General features: G+C 37.2%; 1 protein-coding gene across 1 annotated transcript in view; it reads right to left on the minus strand.

Annotated features, from left to right (window-relative positions):
- DNAH11 (dynein axonemal heavy chain 11) overlaps positions 1-26489 on the minus strand; it is a 372691-nt gene that overhangs the window by 314571 nt on the left and 31631 nt on the right. Inside the window, exons 7-10 of the mRNA XM_071215123.1 lie at positions 15048-15281; positions 13483-13650; positions 5846-5962; positions 274-411 (exon numbers count right to left, since the gene is read on the minus strand). Coding sequence (XP_071071224.1) covers positions 274-411; positions 5846-5962; positions 13483-13650; positions 15048-15281 — 657 coding nt within the window. The remainder of the gene's footprint in view (positions 1-273; positions 412-5845; positions 5963-13482; positions 13651-15047; positions 15282-26489) is intronic.

The following is a 26489-nucleotide window of genomic DNA, read 5'->3' on the forward strand; positions in this document are numbered from 1 at the left end:
GTGAAGAGGAAGACAGAGAACATTTACTCAGAGAGCCTTCCATCGTCATAAGCAATTGTTTTCTCACAGAATATATAAAACATATGTGCTATGTAATTTGATCATCAGAAGAGTTCCTAAGCCAGGTTCTTCATCTCCATAAGGAATTCAATGAAACAAAACCATAAAAGTTGTGTCTCTATCTAATCTTTAGATATCATTAACTATAGTTCTGATTGACAGCCATTACCCACAAAAACATCATGAAAGTGTTCAACCTCATCCACCACTTACCTCTTTCATGTGTTCATTATACAAGCGCTTACACATATCCAACTCTGCATTAAACATGTACACTAGTGTGCTGTAATGTGGGCTGAAAATTTCCATGACAACTGGTTTCTCTAGAAAATTCCCAAATATGGTCAAAAGCTATAAAAATCAAAGTTAAAGTAAGGTTAAGAACTATGGGTTTTTTAATACACATACTCAGCTCCTCTTTTAAATACACATACTCAGTTCATTGTTTCCCCCCTTTAGAAATAGAGCAAAAGTTTAGAACCCCAAAAGTATCCTGCAATGCCTCAAATGTTACAGCATAGTTTTGCATCATTCTAGTACACATGTAATAAACCAAATTCTAGATGTAATGTAATTTCCCTTCCTCAGCACAAGGGGAAAGAGGTTAGAAATGAGTCACTGTTTGTCAGTAATCCCTGCCCAGACCTAATATAACCACATCCAGTTGGGTGCCAGGAAATTAGAAAATGCTTCATGGGTGTAAGATACATACATTCATTATTTGTTCCCCCTTCCCACATACCTATTCTTTAGATATAAGGCTGTCGCTGCCATACCCAGGACCTCCAGGTAGCACCATCAATAATTCCACTAGATGTTCTAGTCACAGTGACTTCTCTGCCTATGGCCCTCACCCCTCCCCCATCCACATTCTATACCACACCAGACAGCCACCCCCAAACACAGTGGATTGAGCAGCAGCGGTCACCTATTCCAAGGACAATTACCACGCACACAGACAGTTCCTTTGACTTGAAGGTCCTGGCTCAAGCAAATGTCTTGAGCTAATCAGATTCTTTCTCATGAACAAAGTCAGGGCATGGTAGGCTAAATCCATGCCAGCAAAACTGAGTGAGCAGAAAATACTAACAAGCAGAGAAAACCAACTACAACAGGACAGAACAAAACAAATGCATGGACTGAAACAGCATCGCATTATCAGCAGAGCAGAATAAAAGTCCACAAACTCCTCTTGCACCATCCATGGAGTCCTCCAGATCTTAAATTCATCTTCACCAGGATGTTTAGCTATTATGGAGCCAACTTCGGAGTCCCAAGAGCTCCCCATCTTGCTTATTGCCCCATGTGGATTATTTTATGTGCTAACTTGAGATATTAATAGCTTCCTTTTCTTGCAAGGTAAGTAACATAACTAAACTATTTTCACATAACAAATGCTTATATACTGCTGACCATGTGCCAGGCACTATATTTTAAGGGCTCTCAAATATGAGGTGTGAGGTTAAGATCATATGTCAAGTTGGTCAGGTTAAGGTGCCCAGTTGTTTTAATCAACAAGCACTGGCCTGACTCTTACCATGAGGGTATTTCCTGGATTTAAGTCATCTGTAAGTTGATTGCATCTATGGCTGATTACACCTACAATCAACTGAGGACACTGCCTTCAACAAGGAAAGAAGGCTCATCCAATCAGTTGAAGGTCTTAAAAGGAGAAATGATGATTCCAGGAGTCAGATGGGAAAATTTCCATCTCTACTTCAGCCAGCCAGCTTCTCCTGGAGAGGTCAGCAAAAACCTTTCATTGGCGTTCCCAGCTGTGGCCTGTCCTAAGGAATTCAGACTTGCCCATTCCACAGTCATGTGGGTCAATGCCTATATAAAAATCTCATTATATAATAGATAATATACAATATATATCTCCTGTCGGTTTTGTTTCCCTAGAGAACCCTAATACATGAAGAAACTGAGTTCTGGGGAGGAAGTAAACTGTCCACAATCAAACAGTCAGGGGCAGAATGGGGATTTGAAAACAGGCAACCTGGCCCAAATCTGTGCTTTACTCTCATCAGTCAAAGGCCAAAGTGTCATTTAAAGTTATGCTAATTTTGTTTTTTGTTTAATCCATGTAGGCTTGTAATTCTTTAGATATTATACCTGTACCCAGTTCTATAGATATTTTCTGTAAAGTAAAAGATTCTCCTAAAATAACTAAATACATTCAAGGTGGCAGAAAACCACAGACAAGGCTTATATCTTGTTCGTAATGTGGCCAAGGAGATCACTTTTTCTTTCTCTTTCAGAAATAACAGGTGTCCCTAAACATTTGTTTTCTTAAAAGAACAGCTTGCTCATAAACATTTGTAGACATTCTCATAAACTACAGTTATTGGGGGAAAAAAAACAACATAATGAAAAAATTATACAAACTAAAATGTAAGCCTAACTATACCTTAGCAGCCACTTTAGACAAATGTGTTTTGTTGTAGTAACTTCAATCCTAACGTCTGGAGAAACTGCTAAATATTTTTAATCCACTTGGTTAAGCCGCTACCTAGCAAAATGTAAATCATTAACTTTCTTCTCACAAGCACTGTTTTGTTGAGTTTAGGCTTTATGTTAAAATCCAAAAGTAAACACTGCCTCCTAGGTTGAACAAAGAAGTGTACCCCAACAACAGTAGGGAAATACATTTATTTCACAACATTACTTTTCAAACTTATTACATTGACCACAACTGAAACAGAATACCAGAAGCTTCCTGGCTACATCTCATCTTGCCTACCACTTAGGCTTAGTGGTACTTAAATCCCAAAGTGTAAAAGGGGAAAGGCATATAGAAAACATTCTTTGAGTGACTGCAAAGCCGAAAGAATAATAGTAAGGAAAGCCTAACCTTTTAGTTGGTAAACATTATCATTACAATAAATACCACAGATACATAAAAATTACCCTCTAGGATGAGAATGAAGGTCATTTGAACCTCCTGTTTCCTCATTGGCAATAAGAGCTATTTTTGAAGAGTAAAGACACCATCCCTCAGACCAACCTCAAAAGGCTAAAGCTGATTCCCACCATAGACTTCTTTCCCTAAATATTCCATTTGAGATCTGTCAGGTTTACCTGAATTTTCTTCTATTTCTCCATTTCAGTATGAAATACGGCTTTTCTACCTGGGTTGCCACAGTTTAAAACAATACATACTTATATTTTTCCTAAGTTTTACCATTTCAAAGACGATCTTTTAATCTGTTGCCACCTTAACCACCACATTGCACAATTTTACAGTTTTAAATTATATTGTCTGTCAATGTTTCCAGACACTTTTCCTTACACACTTCAGTCTACTTTCATGGAGAAAGACTGCCAAGTTTGGAAATCCATCCATCACTTTTTGTTTTGATTTTATTTGTTTTAATGAGTATCAGAACTCTAGATTATGAAGGATTACAGTTTTGAAAGCAGGGTAATACTTGGTTCTATGAATGGTTTCCTTCCTGGTCATGTCTTTGCCAAAAGTAGGCACTGAATTTTTGTGGTCTTCAGAGAATGATCCACAAATAATTCTTTCCTGGGACACAGTAAGTGGTCAGTGTTCCTCATTCTTTGCCTCTGGTTGAAATCACGTTCTCCCCAAATTCTCAATCCTATTTCCTCTGCCACTACTCTTCCAAGGATTACCTTCATCAAGGTGTCATGTCAATCCCCACACTAACAGTAGTTTTAGGTAGTTTTAAAGTGCCTGCTTTACACAAGGCTTTGTGCCAGGCAATCTAAACATACCAGAAACTATAGGATCATATCCTGCTCTTGCTGAGCTATGAGGACAGGACCTCATATTTTTCAGAAGACAAGGTACAAATAAGTGGAAAGTTAAAGGCAAATATGTGACAATTAGGAAAGAGTAAAAATCGTTCGGAAATAATTAACTGATGTACTATAATTGAGGGCATATTAATGGCTATTTAGGGTCATTTAAGAAGGCTTTATGGGGGAAACGGACTTTGGCCCAGTGGTTAGGGCGTCCGTCTACCATATGGGAGGTCCGCGGTTCAAACCCCGGACCTCCTTCACCCGTGTGGAGCTGGCCATGCGCAGTGCTGATGCGCGCAAGGAGTGCCGTGCCACGCAAGGGTGTCCCCCGCGTGGGGGAGCCCCACGCGCAAGGAGTGCGCCCGTGAGGAAAGCCGCCCAGCGTGAAAAGAAAGTGCAGCCTGCCCAGGAATGGCGCCGCCCACACTTCCCGTGCCGACGACATCAGAAGCGGACAAAGAAACAAGACGCAGCAAACAGACACCAAGAGCAGACAACCAGGGGAGGGGGGGGGGAATTAAATAAGTAACTAAATCTTTAAAAAAAAAAAAAAAAGAAGGCTTTATGGAAGAACAGACTTGAATTTTAAATAGGCAGCAGCTCTGTACTTGAGATTTCACTCTATATTCTTTCTTCCAGATATTTAGAAAAGTGTGAAAGAAAACTAGTTCCAGTAATAAGAGAATATGATAGAATAATATGAAGCCATTAAAAATAATATTGTTGAGGGGAATGGATGTAGCTCAGTGGTTGAGTACATGCTTCCCATGTACAATGCCCTGGGTTCAATCCCTGGTATCTCCTTAAAAAATAATAATAATATTGTTGAATTCTGATATAAAGGCAGGAAAAGTATTTATGATTCACTGCTAAGTGTAAAAAACTACAAAAGAGGGTCACAATGTGATGTCACTTCAAAGAGAAATATGTGAATATATCTACTCAAAGAAAATGACTGAAAGCATGAAATGCTAATAGTAATCTGAGAGATTGATTTACAAATCATTTTATTTTATAATAGGCGGTGTATTTTGGATGACAGAATCCAAGTTTCATCAAAGAGTTCTTAAAAACAAAGAATTATTTGATCCTTGTGATTTCCCCATGGTAAAAGGCTTGCCTGGGGCTGGAGCCACCAGCGCATTCCCCAGCATCCAACCACTCCACTCTAATTTGAAGTCAAAATCATGCAAATATCGCCTATAAATTTGGGGTCTGCTAAATTGTTTTGTATTGCCATTTTCAACAGATTGTGCTCATGCTTATCTAGCCATGTGTCTTTAGTAAATGAAGCTTCAGTTCCTCTTTTGGGACATCACTAAATTACAAACTACTTAATCTGCAATTCTTTCCTTTGAAACACAAATTTCATGTGTCCCTGTTTCCCACATCATAAGCTACCCCATTTGGGGAGCCTTACAAGGTGTTTTTCTTTCATATACCTCTTAATAAACATATACTGTATTTCATCACCTCTAAAACATACCTTCATGTTCTAACATCTCTAAAATTGGAATGAGTTATACGACTGATGTCATAATTATTTGGCAACATATATCTTTATTGATACACAAAAATAATAGTGTGTATGAAAATCAATGATATGTATAAAATCAATGAAATACAGATGAAAATAAATGGCTATTTCTTTCAATAAAGAGGACAGGTGAACCTGACATACGTAAACAATGGTAAAGAAAATAAATTCGTAATTAACAGATACTTTTCACTTTATACTATGGCTTAATATTGAACAAATATTTCATAGGCCAGGCCAAATGTGCTGTAAAGGTAATGAGAGCTAAACATTGTGAATGCAAGAAAGGATCAATAGTCAAATGTTCTAAAAATGACCTTGTCCAAAGTAGACTTCAGTATTCATTAGTTTATTATTCAGTGAGCTGAATTTGAAGGGAATGTGACTAGTTTAATACTCCACCTGTATCAGAAAGGAATGTAGTCACCCCTTGCATTCATGAGTAAACCTAATTATGATAGCTTTTTCAGAACTAACCTTAAACACAGCTTCCAAACCACTGCAGTTAAAGAAAGCTTCACAAAGAATGGTCCCAAGCCTTCTGTCAAAATCCAAAGTTTTAGACTTAAACACATCATAATCACTTTCAAATTCCTGTAAAATGCAAAATAACATAGTAGTTTATGGGGAAGAAAATCCAACAGTGAAAAGAGCCATCACATTTGCATGAAGTAACTTTCTTTCTTCTCTCTCTCTCTCTCACTTCTCTCCCTCTCCCCTGCCATACCCAATGGATTTATGTTTCACAGCAGGTTCCCAGGAAGAGGCAAGAAAGAGCTATACTGGACTGACTGTTCACATGGCAGCTCCTTATAGGAGCAGTGAATGTCTAGCAGTAGCAGCTCACATTCTCAGAAGCCTGAATGCTGGCTCAGATCCCATACATAATATCAGTGCTTCAGCTCATATATTCACATATAAGGAGTCTGCCCTCCTCCTCTCAATCCATTTTGATTAAAAATGAAAAAATAAATTAATTCAGGAAAAAAAAACTAGCTTCATTATAATGTTAATGCATCTATAAGTTTAAATAGGGAGGCTTTTGCTTTGTTTTCCATGGAGCAGAAAATCTACGTGGAAACACTGCCTTCAGATAAGAACTAAATCCCACCGGTCTAAAATACCATCATTAGTGAAACACAGGAAACAGAATACTCTTTCATTTTCCCAGTTTCTTATTAATATGCAGTTACCAACCCCCAGTTTCCTCCTAATACATAACCACCCACTCCCATAATTAGAAAGAATGAAACAGTGAAAGAATAACTACCATCTTTGTAACAATGCAATTCAGTCTTCAGTGAAGAAGTCCCAGAAATTCTGAAGCATCTTGGTGCTTTACAGTCAAGCCACCAGTGGAGTGCATGCCACAGATTTAACATAATGAAGTCCTATGCTACCATCAAAAACTATGCCTCCATCTATTAATAATAGTGATAATAAAAGTAGTAAGAATAATAATGACAGCTGACAAGGTTTGAATCATGTCTCCCATAAAAGGTACCAAACCCTGGTCCTGTGTGTGTGAACTCATGTGTAAAGAGGGTCTTTGAAGATATTAAAGGTGTGTTCAAACTGAATGGGGGGAGGGGTGGGGAGGAGCCTTAATCCAATACAGCTGAAGTCCTTATAAGCAAAGGATACTGGACACAGAAGGAGAAGCTGCAGGAGCAGCTAGAAGCTGGAAGTCAATGGAACCCAGAGGAGAAAGATGACACTGCCATGCACACTGTCATATCATGGAAAAGTCAAGGACAAGGAATCACTGGCAGTTGGTTCCAGACCACCACAGTCTTCGGGAAGAAAGCACCACCTTGCTGATGCCTCCGTTTTGGACTTCGCCTAGCCTCAAAACTGTGTGCCATTAAATTCCCATTGTTTAAGCTAACTTACTGTACGGTATTTGTTTTTAGCAGCCAGTAAACTAAGAAAAGAGCTAACATTTGTTTACTACTGTTCAAAATGCAACACCTTTCTCACAACTATCATGTAGGTAATGGGTTTTTTTCCTTTTTTTTTGGTGGAAAAACAAACCCAGAGAAATTAAGCAAGGTACCCCTGGTTACATCATTGTAAATGGAAGGTAAGAACTTAAAGCCAAGCGACTTGGCTCCAGAGTTCATGTTCCTAACCACAAGCTGTTTCTAAGAAGGAACCCATCTTATACTGAATTTAACACACACACCAAGAGCAAAGTTCCAGAGCATGTGTCATATACTACAATGCTATATTCAGTATCAAGAAGAAGGCTCCATTTCTCCTAAATTATAGCCAAATAGCCACTTCATTCAGGGATCATTGACTTTTAAAATTAAACACGACTCCCAAACACCTTTTAACAAGCCCAATTTATCTCTCCTCTTGGTACAGTAACAGAGAACATACAGCTTACGATGCTCAAATATTATTTGAATGCTTAGTAAACAAGTAATACTTCTGAGTGGAGGGCCATAACTAAGCATAATAAACTGGCTGGCTTAAATTGACAAAGTTTATTGTCTCAGAGTTCTGGAGGCTAGAAGTCCAAAGTCAAGTTGTTGGCAAGGTTGGTTCCTTCTAGAGCAGGGGTTCTTAACCTTTTTGCTCCATGGACCCTTCTGCCACTCAGGTGAAAACCATGGACCCCTTCTCAGAATGTAGCAGCAGATAGTTTTATAACACTCAACATCAGAGGTCAGAGAAAAAAAAGATAAGTTGATTTTTTTTCAATTCAAGCTCACAGACTCCCTGAAATCTCTCCACAGAGCCTTGGGGGTCCATGGGCCCTTGGTTAAGAACCTGTTCCAGAGTTTCTGAAGGAGAATCTATTCCATGTCCCTCTCCTACCTTCTAGTGGTTGCCAGCATTCCTTGGCTTGTGATGTATGGCTCCAATCTCTCTGCCTCTGTCAGCACACAGGAATCTCCCTGTGTCTTCTTATGAGAATACTGGTCATATTGAATTTTGGGTCCACCCTAATACAGTATGACCTCATTCTAATTAAATCTCCAAAGATCCTATTTCCAAATAAGGTCACATTTACAGGCATCAGAGATTAGGTCTTCAACATATCTTTTTGGTGGACACCATAACACTCATGTAGGCAGTTGAATATACACCATGTACTTAGGATTTAGGAAAGTCTTTCACCATTAAGTATGTTAGTGCTAGACTTTTTTATAGATGTTCTTTAACAAGATGAGGAAGCTTCTCTCTCCTCCTGAGTGTTTTTAACATGAGTTTTGAATTTGGTCAATCTTATTTATGTAATGATTGACAGGATCATGGGGTTTTTTTTTTTCTTTAATTTGTTAAAGTTGTGGATAACACTGATTTTCAAATATTGAACCCTGCAAATAAACCCTACGTGGTCATAGTATATAACTCTTCTTATAGGTTGTTGAAGTCTACTTGCTAAGAATTTGTTAAGGATTTTTACAGCTTAATTTTTAAGGGGTACTGGTCTTCATTTGCATTTTTTGTACTCATTGTCTAGTTTTGGCATTAGGGTAATAATAGCTTCATAAAATGAAGTGGGAAGTGTTCCCTCTTCTGCTCTCTGGAAGAGATTGTATAGGATTGGTATTTATATTCTTCTTTAAATTTTGGTAGAATTTTCCAGTGAAAAATCTGGGTCTGGATTCCTATTCTGAGAGATTATTAAATTATAAATTCACTTTCCTTAATAGTTATGGGTTATTCAATTTCCTCTTTTAGATTGGATGAGTTGCAGTAGTTTGAGTTTTTTGAAAAATTGGTCCATTTTCTCTAAGTTGTCAAATTTATATACGTAAAGTGGTTCATTATATTCCCATATTACCCTTTTAATATCTGTCAAGTCTGTAATGATTATCCCTCTAATTTTATTCCTGATATTGGTAAATTTGAGTCTTCTTTTTCTCTGTTAATCTTGCTAGAGCTTTGTTTTTTCAAAACACCAGCTCTTCATTTCATTGATTTTCTCTATAGTTTTTCTTTTTTCAGTTTCAATGATTTCTATTCTTTATTTTGTTCTTCCTGCTTTCATTGTGTTTATTTTGCTTCCTTCTTCTAGGTTCTTGGAATAGGAGCTTAGATTATTGATTTGAGATTTTCCTATTTTATAATAAATGCATTTAGTGTTCTAAATTATCCTTTTATCACTGCTTTAGCTACACCCCATAAATTTTGATATATTTTCACTTTCATTACATTTCATATATTTTTTAAATTTCCCTTGAGATTTCCTCTTTGATGACAGATTACTTAGAAATGGTTTGCTTAGTTTCCCAATATTTAGAGATTTTATCTTTGTTATTAATTTCTAATTTGATTCCACTGTCATCAGAAAACACACTCTGTATAACTTTAATACTTTTAAATTCATTGAAGTTTGCTTTTTGGCTCAAGGAAGGTCTATAATGGTTTATGTTCCATGGGAACTTAAAAAGAATATGTATTCAGCTGGTGTTCCATGGAGTGGTCTATAAATGTCAACGAGATCCTATTGGTTGATGTTGGTGTTGAGACCTTCTAAATACCTGTTGATTTCCTATCTAGATGTTCTATCAATTAAGAGAGGGATAATGAAGTCTCCATATTTAATTGTGGATTTATCTGTTTCACCTTTCAGGTATATCAGCTTTTCCTTGAAATATTTTGTAGCTATGCTGTTTGATACATATACATTTAGAATTGTTATGTCTTCTTTGTGAATTGACTCTTATGCCATTATATAATGTCCATGTCTCTAGTAATTTTCTTTGCTCTGAAGTCAACTTTATCTGATATTAATATAGTCACTCCTGCTTTCCTCTGATCAATGTTTGCATGATGTCTTTTTCCATCTTTTACTTTCAACCTGCCAATATGGTTACATTTGAAGTGACTTACATATAGACAGCATATAGTTGAATTATACTTTTTAACCCACTCTGCCAATCTCTATTAATTGTATTTATAGCACTTAACATTTAATGTAATTATTAATATGTTAGGGCATAAATCTGCCAGTTTATTTTTTGTTTCCTGTTTGTCCTTTTTCTCAATTTTTTCCTGCCTTCCTGTGGGCTCCTTGAACAATTTTTAGAAATCTGTTTTGATGTGATTTTGAGTGTATCTCTTTGTATAACTTTAATAAGTTGTTTTAGGGATTACATTATATATGCACAAATTATCAAAATCTTATGTGCCAGTATTTCACCAATTTGAAGTATAAAAATCTTACCTCCCTTTACCATCTCCTGTTTATAATATATAATTATTTCCTTTATATATACTTAAAGCCACATCAGACAGTATGATATAAATTTTTCTTTGACTAAATATAATCTGGAAATGTAAAGAAAAAAGGAAAATCTTTGTTATTCACACATATTTTTGCCTACCATGTCCTTTCTTCCTTTGTGATAACTGAAACCTTCTTTTATCATTTCCTTTCTGTTTAAAGACTCTCTTTAAAAATTCTTTCAGGGTAAGCCTGCTGGCAACAAATTCTCTTAGTCTGATTCACCTATGTCTTGATTTCTCCTTCATTCTTGGAGACTATTTTCATTGGATATAGAATTCTTTGTTAACATTTATTTTCTTTCAGCATTGGAAAAAGTTTGTGCCACTTCTTTCTGACCACCATGGTTTTTTATGAGAAATTTCATGTCATTCAAATTGTTCATAAATATGTAAGGAATCACTTCTCTCCCACTGCTTTCAAAGATTTTTTCTTTATCTTCAGTCTTCAGAAGTTTAATTATGATGTCTCCTAGCATATATTTCCTTAGCTTGATCCTGTTTGTAGTTTGGGCTGGTCCTGTCAGATACTTTAATCTGTGGGGTTTTGTCTCTTGTCAAATTTTGGGGAGTTTTCAGACATTTTCACCCTATCGTTCTCCTCTTCTTTTGGGACTCAGAAGTCAAGAATGTTAGATCTTTTGTTATAATCCCACTATTCCACTTCTTTCTCAGATTATTTTTTCTCTGTTGCTCAGAGGGTAGTTTCTATTGTTCTGTCTTCCAGTTCACTGGTTCTCTCCTCTGTCCTTCCATTCTGAGTTTGAGTCCAACCACTTGCTTTTTATTTAGGCTACTGTACTTTTCAGTTCTAAAACTTCCATTTGATTCATCTCTGTATCTTTTATTTCTTTGCTGAAACTTTCTTTCAGATTTTTCAAACATGTTGATAATTGCTCAATGAACATTTTTATCCTGGCTGCATTAAAATCTTTGCCAGATAATTCTAACATCTCGTCATCTCAATGTTGGTATGTATTTATTGTACTTTTTCATTCTGTTTGAGATCTTTCTGGTTCTTGAAGTAATTTTCTCCTGAAATCTGGAAAGTCTTGTAAGATGTCATGAGAATTTGGATTTTATTTAAACCTTATGTTTTAGCTGACTTTATCTGATATTGCTCCACCATGAAGAGAGAGAGTAATTCCTACATTATTGGAAGGTGGTTGTAGAAGTCCAGCTTCTGTTGACATCCAAAGCAATGGGGGTGGTCCTCATCAATGCCTGGCAAGAGTGTGAGTTACTGTCCCCTACATCATCTCCACTAACACAAGAGGATGGCATTGCTACTACTTGGTGATGGTATAAGTCCTGACTCTCCACTAAGCATCCTCTGGCACCTCCCAAGAGAGGGGGGCACCTCATTAATGATAGGTGGGGGTGGAAGTATAGATCTCCACGAATACCTACAGAGGGGTCTCATTACTGACCAGCAGAGATGAAAGTCATGGTTCCTACTTAGCCTTCTCTGATACCACTAAGGCAAGATAATCATATAGGATGAAGGGATCTTCAAGGGCAGGGTATTGGTACCTCCAACCCAAACCTGGAAATCAGGGGCAAGCCTTGCCCACCATGTTTGCAAATAAAATATGTATCCAAAATGTCACTAAACAAATACCAAGCAGAAATATATGGCAAAAGTAAATAGATTTTCTATTCCTAGATGTTTGCTATTTTGCAGGCTTTGAATAGACACAGGCAAAAATGAGGATTTTTGGCACTGCTAATGTAGTAACACCAGCTAAAGCTGCCCAAGTTCTCCAACCCTGATGCTTCTGGAAAACTGTCAGCTTTTGTGAATGTGAAGAAACGAAGACTTTCCTGCTCCTTGAATGCACCTGAGGGTCTTGACAGTCCCACACTGCTCCTCCACTAGGTCACTCAGGAGAGCTAAGGAACCCCCAAGAATTGTAGTCAGCACATATCTGTTGAATTCCTGTCAAATGCCAGAGCTTCTATGAAGCTCTGAAGATGAGCTCAGACTGTTCATCACCATTGTCCTAATTTCCTCTTACTTTTCCACAAATTTTAGGACATTGTAATAGTAGGGTGTCACTAGCACTGACAGCATCCTTTTACCATTAACTCCAGTTCCCAGGAGTTGACTACAACTCAGAGGTATTACACTTGCTAACCATGTCCTTATAAAGTTAATATATTGCACTTATATATTTTAAAGATGGGGGAGAGGGAAAGAATAGATTATTTGGCCAAAGATAAATATAATAGCAAATAAATTCACATTTCCTATAAAATAATGAGGACAAGAGCAAAATCTTCATTTTTTGTACCCTGGTTTCATGATTCTTGGCAAATCACTAAAATGAAGCTATTTTTATCCCAGAGCTACAAGGGTACTCACAAAACTCCCTGGCTACTAATATGTTGGAAGTGACAGAGAAGCAGCTTAAATATGAAGGTTTCCCCCTACTTCCTGTGGTTGAAGACATGAAATTATAAATAGCTCTTAAGAATTTTAAAAAATGAGTCACGAAATACACTTTAATAATACAAGTTATGAATGAGGTGAAATTAAATGTTCAAATAGACCAAACACACAAGTTACATGTATATCAGATAATCAGATCAAAATGAGTTATTATGGAAAGATTCTTTTCAATGTACATAAACAAAAACAAATCCAGAATGAGGCCCACTCTTAGATTAAAAACAGTTCTAACCTGAAAAAGCAGAGGTCTAAATCCTGGTCCCTCATCTACCACTAAGCCAATAAGAGACTTCAAGCAAGTCATTTAAATTCTTTAGGTCCTAAATAGGTTGGACTGAATAGCACTACACATCACTGTGACTTAGAGTCATTTCCAGCTTTAAAACTGTGAAATAAAAATACAAAGATACAATTTTACCTTGTTATTGTAATCAGATGGGTCATATGTGCTCTGTTTAAAAACTTTACAGAGTTCTATAAATTCTTCACTCATCTCATAGATTTGTGCATTTAAAATCATTCCCTTGGTCCCGCCAAATTCAAGTCTTTCCAGCTTTTCAAATTCCAATATGGTGACAAATATATCCTTTGTAAAAACATAGTACAGGAAAGACAGTAACACTAACTTGAACAGTAAAAGAATATTTCAAAGTTTCAGAGAGAACATTTTCAAACTTCTAAAACCTGTGAGTCAATGGACATTTGTATTACAGAAAATAAATATTAATGGCTTGAACAAAATAACAGAAAATTTTTAAAATTATATTCCCATTTTCATATTTATTGAATATTAAATCACAGTGCAGTTAACCCCTAACTTTACCATATCTAGACACACGACCCCCTCATGTTATAGCCTTCTAATCATAAGTCAGATCTCATCTTTTTAGCTGCCTATACTTTATATAGCATCAGTTCCATTATTGAAAGGGAGCTCAAAAGATTGTTATGAAAGTGTGATACAAGTTGCCCTTCATGAGCATTTGGAATTCAGAGACTTTAAGAGGCACTCAGGTTCATTAAGTAGTAATGAAAAATTTCAAAACACAAAGTTCTAATTTGAATGCAATTCAACAAATCTTATATCAATGAAAAAGCCTAAGATTGCTTAAAAAAAAAAAAAAAGACCTTTACAAAGAAAATAAGGCAATGTCAACAGTCTGAATTAAAAAGAAAAAAACAGCCCATCAACTCCAAGGACACATCCATGTGAATTTGTGGGTATTGTGTGTATATATTCATTCAATGCCAGTTTTTAAGTATTTTAGGAATATTTATACACAGAACATATTAGTTTATTTTCATGAATTGAGGTAATAAATTAACCAAAAGAAAGTATGATATCTTATATTTATCAAATAGGTTTTTAGGTAAAGAATTCCAATTTCAAACATTAAACATATAAGGGAAGAAAGATTAGTTTATAGGTACCTAATTTACAAATGTCTTTCAGGAGCTCAGTAAGTTTTATGTCAGTCAAGGGCCACTGGAACCTAGAGATCCACTTACACTCAGTATAACAAGAGAATCAAAATTAAATTTAAAAAGAAGTCAAAATTAAAGCTTTTAAAATTATCCTTATGGAGGAGCAGATGTGGCTCAAGCAGTTGAGCACCTACTCCCTACATGGGAGGTCCCGGGTTCAGCTTCTGGTGCCTCCTAAAAAACAACAATAACAACAACAATAAGCCAGAACAAATGAAAAAACCAGTTCAGGCGAGCTGATGTGGCTCAGTGGTTGAGTGCAGCTTTCCACATACGAGGTCCTGGGTTCAATCCCCATCCCGGTACATTAAAAAAAAACACACAAAAAACCTATCCATACAGGCTTAGTGGGTTTCTCATTAGAATCACGTATTAGAATCACTAAGAACAGAGCCTTCTCAACAAATGGAAAATAGTGTTCATTGAATCATGTGAAAAACTACAGGAAGTCTGACTCCACATACAATATGAATAAATTACAAATTAATAAATGAATACCTCTATTTTGATCAAACGGTCGAGAAACTTGTCAAATCTACAAAATACCAAGTGAGACTGGAAATCCCATGATTTCAGCTCCTTATTTTCCATGAAATAGCTTGCCAATCTCTTTCTATAGTTGAAAAAAGAATTTTTGAAAGTCTTTAAGATGTTAACAGCAACTTGCACCTTTTCCAATGAGTCTTCAATTTCTCTCTTCAAAAGGTAGTCAGGTGAAAGGTAAACGATTGCCTAGAATTTAATGATATGAAACAACAATAAAAAATACATATTTAAAAGCTTTTACTATAACCAACTATTTCAATGAATTAATTTAAAATGACATGATCTAGAATTGGGACAGCAATATTGTGAGACAGGAAGCAAAAATTCTAGAAATTCAGACAGTTGAGTTTTAATGTCATACAGAATAATCTGAATGATCAAGGAACTGTGGGAAGCCAGAGGTGTAGGAAGCTCCAGGAATCAGTTCTTCCACCAGGCAACTACTAAACAGGTAGGAACCGTCTGAATCAACTATTTAGAAACTCTAGTCCAGTAGAAAACTGTGCAGCATCCAGGGAAGGACAGGAGGAAGAGGCGGGTGAACTGTGGCAAATACTAGTGAGCTGCTCTCTCCACACAATGGTTAGAGTCACCTACCCCCAAAACTCTCAAGACAGCAGTGGGATCTGACCCATGCAGCAACTTGCTGATGGCAGAAAGGGACATAAAAACCAAGCTCCCCAACATCCATGGTGGGTGTGTCTGATAGTCTGATAGATGACCACTGTTTCTATTAGCTACTTCACTTCATTTAGGGCCCAGCTCTGAGAGCAGCCATCCTTCCAAACCACCCCAGACAAAGGCAGAGGAGGAGGCTTCAAGACAATGTGCTCCCTCAGAGCTGTAAAGGACAGTTGAAGAGCAGATGTCAAGAAAAAGCTGTTTTGAAGAGACCTAGAAGAATCTCCTGGCACCATTCCTAGATGCTCCCTCATCCTCTTCACAGGGCAGTTTGAAGCTGCTGGTGCTCCCTTGTGGGCCCTGACCTTATTTCTGGATGGGAAGGACTGACTTGGGAAACTCTTCTGCAGCATGCTCCCACTCATATAATTTGCCCTGCAGGCAAAGCAGCTTGAGACAAGGAAAGCAGTGTAAAAAATAATAGCAGCAGACTTTCTGGGGCAAGGCTGAGCTGCTTTAAGTCCTATATAGGAACACCTAGGGGAGGTAGAAAGCCTGTTACCTGATAAGTAGAAAAGGCATTCAAATTCCTATAAACAGGGAAACTCCTAAGGCCACTAGTAAGCACAAACCCAGGACAAGATACAGGCCCAGAAAGGACAGGGTGTCTGTGCACTTTCCACAGGTCTTGGGCTGACATATCAGCTAAGAGGGCTGAACTCTGCAGGAGAGCACCAGCCAATGTAAAACCAATTTGCAAAGATGGTGAAAGGTGTTTTTCACTTAGATTTGCTTGGTTATTTACTTGCTTGAGTTCCTGACATTCAAGATAACCTCTATCATATCATTAGCTGGACAAAAACTCAAAAAACAGACTTATGAAGGCTAAATAGCAAAATCATCAGTAGTGACTTTAAGTGAAAATGCTTTAACTCTCCAGTCAAAAGACAGAGATTGGCAGAATCAATTTTAAAAAGCATGACCCAACTATCTGCTCTCTGGAAGAGACTTAACTTAAATTTGAAGATACAAGTAGATTGACAATGAAACGATGGGAAAATATATACAATGCAAGTAGTAACCAAAAGGGACCTGAGGTGCTATAGTAATATCAGGAGAAATAGACTTTAAGTCAAAAACAGTTATGAGGAACAAATATGGTCATTAAATACTGATAAAGAGGACAATTCAACATGAAGATGCAACAATTATAAAAATATCTGCACCTAAAATAGAGTCCTAAAATATATGAAGCAAATACTGATAGATTTTAAGGGAGACACTAAAAGTTCTACATTACTAGTAGACAACTTTAACATACCACTCTCAATAATGGATGGAACATCTAGTCAGAAAATCAATAAGGAAGTACAGGACTTGAAAAATACTCTAAAGCAACTAGACCTAGCAGACATATATAGAACACTGCACCCTACAAAAACAGAATATACCTTCTTCTCAAGTGTATATCGATCATTCTCTAGGATAGACCTTATTCTGGGTTACAAAGCAAGTCTCAAAAAATTAAAAAATATTGAAATAATACAATGTATATTCTCTGACCTCAATGGAATGAAGTTAGAAATCAATAAGAGAAAGAAAGGGAAAATTCACAAATATGTGGAAATTAAACAACATACTATTAAATAACCAATGGGTTAAAGAGGAAATCAGAAGCAAAATTAGGAAATATCACGAGGCAAATGAAAATGAAAATATAACATACCAAAACTTATGGGGAGCAACAAAGGCAGTGCTGAGAGGGAAATTTATACCTCTAAATACTTCAAAAAGAAAAGACCTGAAATCAGAGACCCAACCTCAAAATTGGAAGAACAAGAAAAAAGAAGAGCAAACTAAACCTAAAGCAAACAGATGGAAGGATATAACAAAGATTAGAGTGAGGATAAATGATACAGGAAAAAAAAAAAGTTGAGAGAATCAACAAAACCAAAAGCTGGTTTTTTCAAAAGATCAATAAAATTGATAAGCTTTTAGCTAAATTACAGGAGAGAATATAAATCATTAAAATCATAAATGAAAAGGGTAACATTACTACCAACTCTGCTGAAATAAAAAGGACTATAAGTGGATACTATGAACAATTGTATGCCAATAAATTAGATAGCCTAGATGAAACAGACACACTCTTAGGAAACATGAACTACCTACATTGACTCAAGAAGAAATAGAAGATCTTAACAAACCAATTACAAGAAGAAGAGAGATTAAATCTATAGTTAAAACCTTCCAACATAGAAAACCCAGGAACAGATGGATTCACAGGAGAATTCAACCAAACATTCCAGAAAGACAACTCCAGCACTGTTCAAACTCTTCCCAAAAATTGAAGAGGAGGAAACACTCCCTAATACATTTTATGAGGTCAACATCATTCTCATAGCAAAGCCAAATAAAATTACCAAAATAAAGGAAAACTACAGATCACTATCTCTTATGAATATAGATGCAAAAATCCTCAAAAAAATCATAGAAAACTGAATCCAACAGCATATTAAAAGAATTACACATCTTGATCAATTGGGATTTATCCCCTGGTATGCAAATGTGGCTTAACATAAGAAAATCGATTAATGCAATACACTGCATTAACAAAATGAAGGGGAAAAACACATGAGCATCACAATTGATGCAGAAAAGGCATTTGATAAAATTCAGTACCCCTTCATGATGAAAAATACTTAGAACACTAGAAAGAGAAGGAAATGTCTTCAACATGATAAAGGGTATATATGAAAAGTCCACAGCTAATATCCCACTTTAAGATGAAAGATTGAAAGCTTTCCCTCTATACTAAGGAACAAGGCAAGAATGCCTACTGTCAATGCTGTTATTCAACACAGTAACAGAAGTTCTAGCCAGTGGAATAAGTCAAAAAAAAAAGAGAGAGAGAGAGAAATAAAAGGCATCCAAATTGGAAAGGAAGAAGTAAAACTTTCCCTATTTGTAGATGATATAATCCTATATACAGAAAATCCTGAAAAATCCATATCTAAGTTCCTACAGCTAATAAATGAATTTATTGGAATTATTTATTTATTGGAATTAATTCAGCAAGGAGGCAGAGTAAAAGATAACACCCCAAAATCAGTAGAGTTGCTATACATAAGCAATGAACAATCAAAAGAAGAAATAGAGAAAAAAGTCCATTCACAATAGCATCTAAAGGAATCAAATATTTCAGGAATAAATCTATCCAAGTATATAAAAGACATATACAGAGAAAACTACAAAGCGTAATTAAAAGAAATTAAATAAGTTTCTAAATAAATGGGAGGACAATCTGTGTTCATGGGTCAGAAGACTAAACATCATTAAGATGTCAATACTACCCAAAGCAATTTATAGATTCAATGCATCCCAATTAAAATTCTAATAACCTTCTTTGCAGAAATGGAAAAGTCAATCATCAGATTTATATGGAAGGGTAACAGGCCCTGAATATTGCAAGCCATTTTGAAAAAAGAAGAATGAATTGGGAAGACTCACACCTTCCTATCTTCCTGTCTTAAAACTCATTACAAAGCCATAGTAATCAAAATGCATGATACTGGCACAGGACTGACATATAGACCAATGGAATAGAAATGAGGGCTCAGATATCAACCCTCCCAGTTACGGCCAACTCATTTTTGACAAAGTGTCCAAAATCACTAAATAGGGAAAGAATAGTCTCTGCAAAAAATGGTAGTGGGGGGAGCAGATGTGACTCAGACAATTGGACCTGCCTCCCACATGGGAGGTCCTGGGATCAGTTCCCAGTGCCTCCTGAAGAAAAGGAGCAGTAAGTAGACATGGCAACCAGCAGATGCCACAACTGCAGCAACAAGCAAACACTGCAGCCAGCGGATGCCACAATAGCACTAACAAGCAAATGCTGCAATCAGCAACTGCCACAACGAGCAGACATCACAATGAGCAGATGCTGCAGCCAGCAGATGCCACAACTGCCATAACCAGCAACCACAATGAGCAGAGGCTGTAACTGCCACAACCAGCAGATGCCACAACCACCACAACCAGCAATGCCACAACTAGCAGATGCAGCCACCAGCAGATGACACAACCAGCAGGGAGTGGAAGTCAACTGGTTGAGCTCTTGACTTCCACATGGGAGTCCTGGGTTCAGTTCCTGGTGCATCCTAAAAAAGACAAGCAGACAACAAACAGACAGATGAGGGAGCCACCTTGGGGGTGGAGGGGAGAGGAATAAAAGTTAAAAAAAAACGGTGGTGGGAAACTGGTACTCCATTTGGGAAAAAAACAGAGGACCCCTACCGCACACCATATACAAAAATCAACTCAAAGACATTTAAATAAGATTTAGAATAGGGAAGTGGATGTGACTCAAGAGATAGGGTCTCCACCTACCACATGGGAGGACCCAGGATCGATCCCCGGAGCCTCCTGGTGAAAAAGAAGAGAAAGCGTGCCTGTGTGGTGAGCTGAGTGCCCATGCGGTGAGCCGACTACACATGCAGGTGCCCATGCGGTGAGCCAAGCGCCCGTGTGGCGAGCCGAGCACCCACACAAGTGAGTCACACAGCAAGATAATGATGCAACAAGAGAGACAAAGGGGGGAGTCAAGGTGAAGCATAGCAGAGACCAGGAACTGAGATGGCACAATTGACAGGGAACCTCCCTCCACATCAGAGGTCCCTAGGATAAAATCCCAGTGATTTCTAGAGGAGAAAGAAGAGAAGGCGAAAAGAAATAGAAAGGATCACACAGCGATGGACACAGACAGCAAAAACAACACGGCAGGGGAGGGGGAGGGAGGAAAAAAAAAAGAGTTAAAATCATCACAGTCCTAGTAGTAAATGTAGGGAAGCATCTTCAGTACCTTGTGTTAGCAATGATTTCATAGACTTCACATCCAGAGCACAAGCAACAAACAAAAAATTATATAAATGGTACAAACTTTTGTGACTCTAATGACTTTATCATCAAAGTAAAATGACAACCTACACAGCTAGAGAAAATATTTGAAAATATCCAATAAAGGTTTAAAATCCGAATATATAAAGAAACCCTTCAACAACAAAAAGATAAACAACCCAATTTAAAAATGGGCAGAAGACTTGGCTAGACATCTCTCCTAGAAAGATATAAAAAAAGTCAGAAAGCACGTGAAAAGATGTTCAAGATCATTAGCCATTAGGGAAATGCAAATCAATATCAGAATATTATTCCATTTCACACCTACTAGAATGGCTACTATTTAAAAACAGAAGTGTTTGCAAGTGTTGACAAGAATATGGAGAAACAGGAACACTCATTTATTGTTGATGGGAATGGTAAATAGTGTAGTTGCTATGGAAACCAGTTGCAGTTCATCAGCAAGTTTTTAGAATTACAATATGACCCGGAAGTCCTACTTGTAGGTATATGCCCAGAAGAACTGAAAGCCAGGTGTCAAATAGATATTTGCACCTAATGTTCATAGCAGTATCATTCACAATTACCAAAAAATGGAAGCAACTCAAGTGTCCACCAAGTAAAAAAATGGCTAAACAAAATGTGGTATATACATACAATGGAATATAATTCAAGTGTAAAAGAAATGAAGTTCTGATACGTGTGACAATATGGATGAACCTTGAAGACATCATGTAGTGTGAAGTAAACCAGATATGGGAGGACAAATATTGTAAGATCTCACTGATATAAAATAATCAGAATAAACAAACTGAGAGAGTCAGAATCTAGAAAATAGGTTACTAGGAGATGGCATGGGGTTGGGAATAGAGAATTTATGCTTAAAATGTAGAATTTCTATTTGGGATGATGGATAAGTTTTGATAATGGATGGTGGTAATGGTAACACAACAGTGTGAACACAATTAACAGCACTGAATTATATATTTGAATGCAGTTAAACAGGGAAATTTTAGGTTGTATATATGTTATTAGAATAAAATACTTTTAAAACTCTATGGAACTCTACAACACAGTGAACCCAAATTAAACCATGGACTACAGTGAATAGTACAATTATAAAAATGTGCTTTTATCAATTGTAACAAATCTATACCACTAAAGCAAGGGGATATATATAGGGACTTTGCATGTTATGCATGATTTTTCTATAAACCCACAATTTCTCTACTTAAAAAATTATTAATGATCTGCAGGAAGCCCTAATATTTCTGAATTTATGCATTCGAGCAGTGGCTAATTTCTTGCTCAACACCATAGGTATGGCAATTTTGCAATCCAAATTTGCATGGATATGATTTCCAGGATATATTCTGCACAGTTGTCTTTTTTTTCATAGAAAGAAATACACTAACTGGAGGTGGGGGGCGAGTAGGGGGTTTTACCAGACTCTGGCTTTTTAAAATATGGTCTCTTTATTAGACAGGATAGTGTCACAAGCAATGGTGAGAAAGAGCTGGTATAAGTCAATACATCATTGAAGATCCTTTCAGGTTAGCAAACTTCTTTTCTGAGGACTTAAGCAGAATTACAGATATAAAATCTAGCTGAGGTAAGTCACATGAACTAGTTTTGAATAGAGAAAGGTGAAGGGTGAGAAGGATAAAAAGAAAAAATACATAATCTGGACTTCATCAAAATTAAAAACTTTTATGCCTAAGAACATTATCAAGAAAGTGAAAGGACAACCAACAGAACGAGATAAATATTTGGAAACCATATGGCTGAAAGAGTTTTATATCCAGAATATATACAACTCAATAACAAAAAACAACCCAATTTAAAAATGGGCAAAGGGCTTAAACAGACATTTCTCCAAACAAGATACACAAATGACCCATAAGCACACAAAAAGATGTTCAACATCAATAGCCATGAGAGAATTGAGACACCACCTCATACCCACAAGAATGGCTATTTTAAAAAAACAGAAATAATAAGTGCTGGCAAAAATGCAGAGAAATAGGAACACTCATACATTGTGGAATTGTAAAATGGTGCAGCTACTGTGGGAAGCAGTTTGACAGTTCCTCAAAAAATTAAACACAGAATGGCCATATGACCTGGCAATCCCACTTTCAGGTATATCCAAAAGAAATGAAAGAAGCGACACACACAGATCCAAATATTTTCTCCCAATTCGTTGGTTGTCTTTTCACTTACATATTTTTTATTTTGTTGTTCATGTTATCGGTGTAAGAACCCATTGCCTAATATACACAAGATCATGCAGATATTTCCCTGTTTTCCTCTAAGAGTTTTATAGCTTTACTCCTTATATTTAGGTTGTGTTCATAGTAGCATTATTCACAGGAGCCCAAATGTCCATCAGCAGATGAATGGATAAACAAAAAGTGATATGTATATATTAATACTACTCAGTCATAAAAAATGAAGTTGTGATATATGCTACAACATGGATGAACCCTGAAGACATCATGTTCAGGGAAATAAGTCAGTCACAATGGGACAGATATTGTATGATTCCATTTAAATGAAATTTCTAGAATATGCAAATGCATAGAAATTGAAAATAGAGTATAGGTTATCAGGGTCAGGTGGGAGGGGGAATGGGGAGTCAAAGCATAATGGGTATAGATTTTCTGTTGGGGAAATGGGGAAGTTCTGGTAATGAATGGTGGTGAAGGTAGTACATTATGAATGTGGTTAATCCCCTGAAAGGTATGCTTGCGAGTGGTCAAGTTGGGATAGTACGTTGTATAATTTTCCCACAATTAAAAAAAAAGAGCAACTAAGGAGACAATAACAGTTAAATATAATACATGATCCTGGACTGGATCTAATAATATAGGAGAAAAGGCTCAAAGGACATTACTGGGACATATAAAATTTGAATTGGAAAATATATTCTAAGTTTTACATCGATGCTAAATTTCTTGAACTGGATGACTATACTTAAGGTGGTTACGTAAGTGAATGCCTTTGTTCTTAGGAAATGCACATGGAAATACTATGGGTTCAAAGAACATGATGCACACAACTGTGGTGGTGCAAAGCTGTTTGTGTCCCAGATAAAAACATGTTTTTAAATTTAATCCATTCCTGTGGGTGTAAACCCATTGTAAGCAGGACCTTTTGATGAGACTACTTTAGTTAAGGTGTGACCCACCTCATTCAGGATGGGTCTCAATCCTACTATTGGAGTCTTTATAAAAGAATAGAGTCAAGGAAGCAAGAAGCTAAATCAAATGAAACCCAGAAGAGAAGGGAGAGACCAGCATACTCTGCCATGGTCTTTACGACATAGGAGCCAAGGATCGCAGATGGCCAGTCTTCAGGAAGAAAACATTGCCTTGACAAGGCCTTGATTTAGACATTTTCCTGGCCTCCAAACCGTGAGAGAATAAATTTCTATTGTTTAACTGGACCCATTTTATAGTATTTACTTTAAGCAGCCTAGGAAACTAAAACAAGAACCTACTCCTAAATGTTTAGAAAATGGATGGATGGATCGATGGATGGATGGATGGATGGATGGATGGAGAAAGAGAGACAGCAAATGTGGCAAAATGTTAAAATTGGTGGCTCTGGGTGTCTGAGTAGGAGGATATTTTGGAGTTCTCTATGGGTTTTGCATTATTTTTGCAGCTATCTAGTAAATTTGAAATATTTCAAAATAAAAAGTTTAAGAAAGATAAGCAATGGCAGTATTGCAGCAAAACTCAGTGCGGAACAGGAAATGAAGGTGGCCACGTCCACTCTGATCCCAGGCTAGAGAAGCTGTGTAGTACCCGACAGGTACACACTTGCCGTTAGTAATTTGTGGTGTTTTCTCTTTAAATTATATGTATTCTTTTTTCAAATACCTATTACATTTCCAGGAAATAAATAATTTTGAACCTACCAACCTAAACAGACTTTTTAGGTCTTTCTTTTGGCACAAAGAAAAAAAAATAGCAAACAATAGCAGGGCTGGGAGGAGCCTTCCTACTCTAGTTCTCCAAGGAACCAAGGTCTCAAAAGCTGACTCGGTATTCATCCTTCAATTCCTAACATGTTGGAGCAGACTTACTATGAAGTCCGGGACCTGTCACTTGGAGAATGAAGGAAGTCAGGTCAATGAAGCCGTTGGACAGAAGCCAAGAATAGTAACTAAGTAACAGGAAAAGCTACATTATTTCCTCAGGAACTTGGAAAACTGGCCATGGTACTGAGTAAGGAACTGGGGATCCTATGCTTACAGGCTTATAAGTAACCAGGACTCCTTACAAGCCACTTACAAGGCACCAAAGAATGGCCACTTCTGGGGTTTACACATGACTACAGGACTATGCAGTGAAATGAGATCATGTTATCTAAAAGTGGGCTTGGGGGAAAGGTGGTTATTGTCCTTAGCCCTGAGGCGGGGACTGTGGTCTTTCAAGTGGAGACCCAAGCCATTAAAGTGCCCTTGATCAACAATAGAACAAAACTGAGTTTGCACAACAGAGAAAGAAAGGTAGAGTGAGGAGGCGAATAATACCAAAGGAGGTGATAAAATATAGCAAGGAATTGACCTATTGTTAGCCCCTAGCAATATCCCCAACAGGCCTGTAAGTCAACAGCTTGGACAAGAGAACCATAAAAAACTAATTTTTCCTGAACTTCTCTTAAATGCCAGGCACTGTCCTAGGCATTTCACTTGGGTTTTTATTTTAAGCTTCACATCAGCCCCTGGACTAGGCATTATCCCCTCTTATAGATGTGGAAACTACGGTTCAGAGAAGTAATTTAACTTCCCCTAAGTGGTTCAATTAGATTAGAATCCAGGTTGGTCTGAGAAGACCATTCCCAAACACCACTCCTCCACCTCTTTAGAAGCTAGAGAAAATAAACATACTAACAACCCAATCTCATTCTTAAAGTCTACATTGTTAATCACGAGACCTGTTCTCTAGTCTAGCTTTCCCCCAAACTTCTCAGGGAAATTGAGTAAAAGATGCCATCTGTCAACTCTCAGTTAATTCATCTAAAAAATATCAGATATTGGATTGGGGCAGAGTTCCCCAAACTGTCTATCCCACAGAATTCTCTTTTTGGCTTGGGCAGATCAAGCTTTGACTGTGAGAAGATTTTGAAGGCTACAAATCCCCTCCAATTTACTTCCCTTTTGCAGTTTGCTGCTGTTGTTGTTATTTTAATATTCTAGTTGAGTCATGATGTGAAAACCACTGGGAAGCTTTAGACTAGATCAGTAATTTAGGTCAATCACAGTTGGCCACCCTCCTCTGAGCAAGTGATTCTGGCTTGTCCAAATTCCCCTCATCCCCTGGTCACAATGACTATTTCAGGAATGGCAATGTAATCCACTGTTTATGTTTATTAATGCAGAATTAATAAGGAAGATAGCCTCTTTCCAGTGAAGTTTCTGTACTAGAAGGATGTACATCTAAGGCGACCAAAAGCCTACTTACCCAACATGTGAAGAGAACGTGAAGAATGAAGCTAACCATAAAAAAGCAGAATGGAGGAGGTGGGAGGCTTTTGAATTTATGATCTGAGTCCTGCTGGGAAAACATACTCCTCAAGTCACTGCAGTTTAGACTTTCTAGTTCACATAAATTTATACATGCTTTTGTTGAGGAGCATAGGAGGCTTGTTAACCTAGTTTGATTTTGGTTTACCTGTTGCAGTCAAAGAAGATCCAGCCCTTGGGAAGCTTCTTACCAATACAGGCTAAGCCATACACACAGCTGCTGATTCAGAGGGTCTGAGTTGGGCCCTGGCATTTGTTTTACAAAAATTCCCTGGGTGGTTTAGACACACACTCCCAAACAGCAGATTATGTGATCTCCAAGTATCTTTTAGCTCTGA

This window comes from Dasypus novemcinctus, chromosome 5, assembly GCF_030445035.2.
Source record: "Dasypus novemcinctus isolate mDasNov1 chromosome 5, mDasNov1.1.hap2, whole genome shotgun sequence".
Taxonomy (NCBI): Eukaryota; Metazoa; Chordata; class Mammalia; order Cingulata; family Dasypodidae; genus Dasypus; species Dasypus novemcinctus.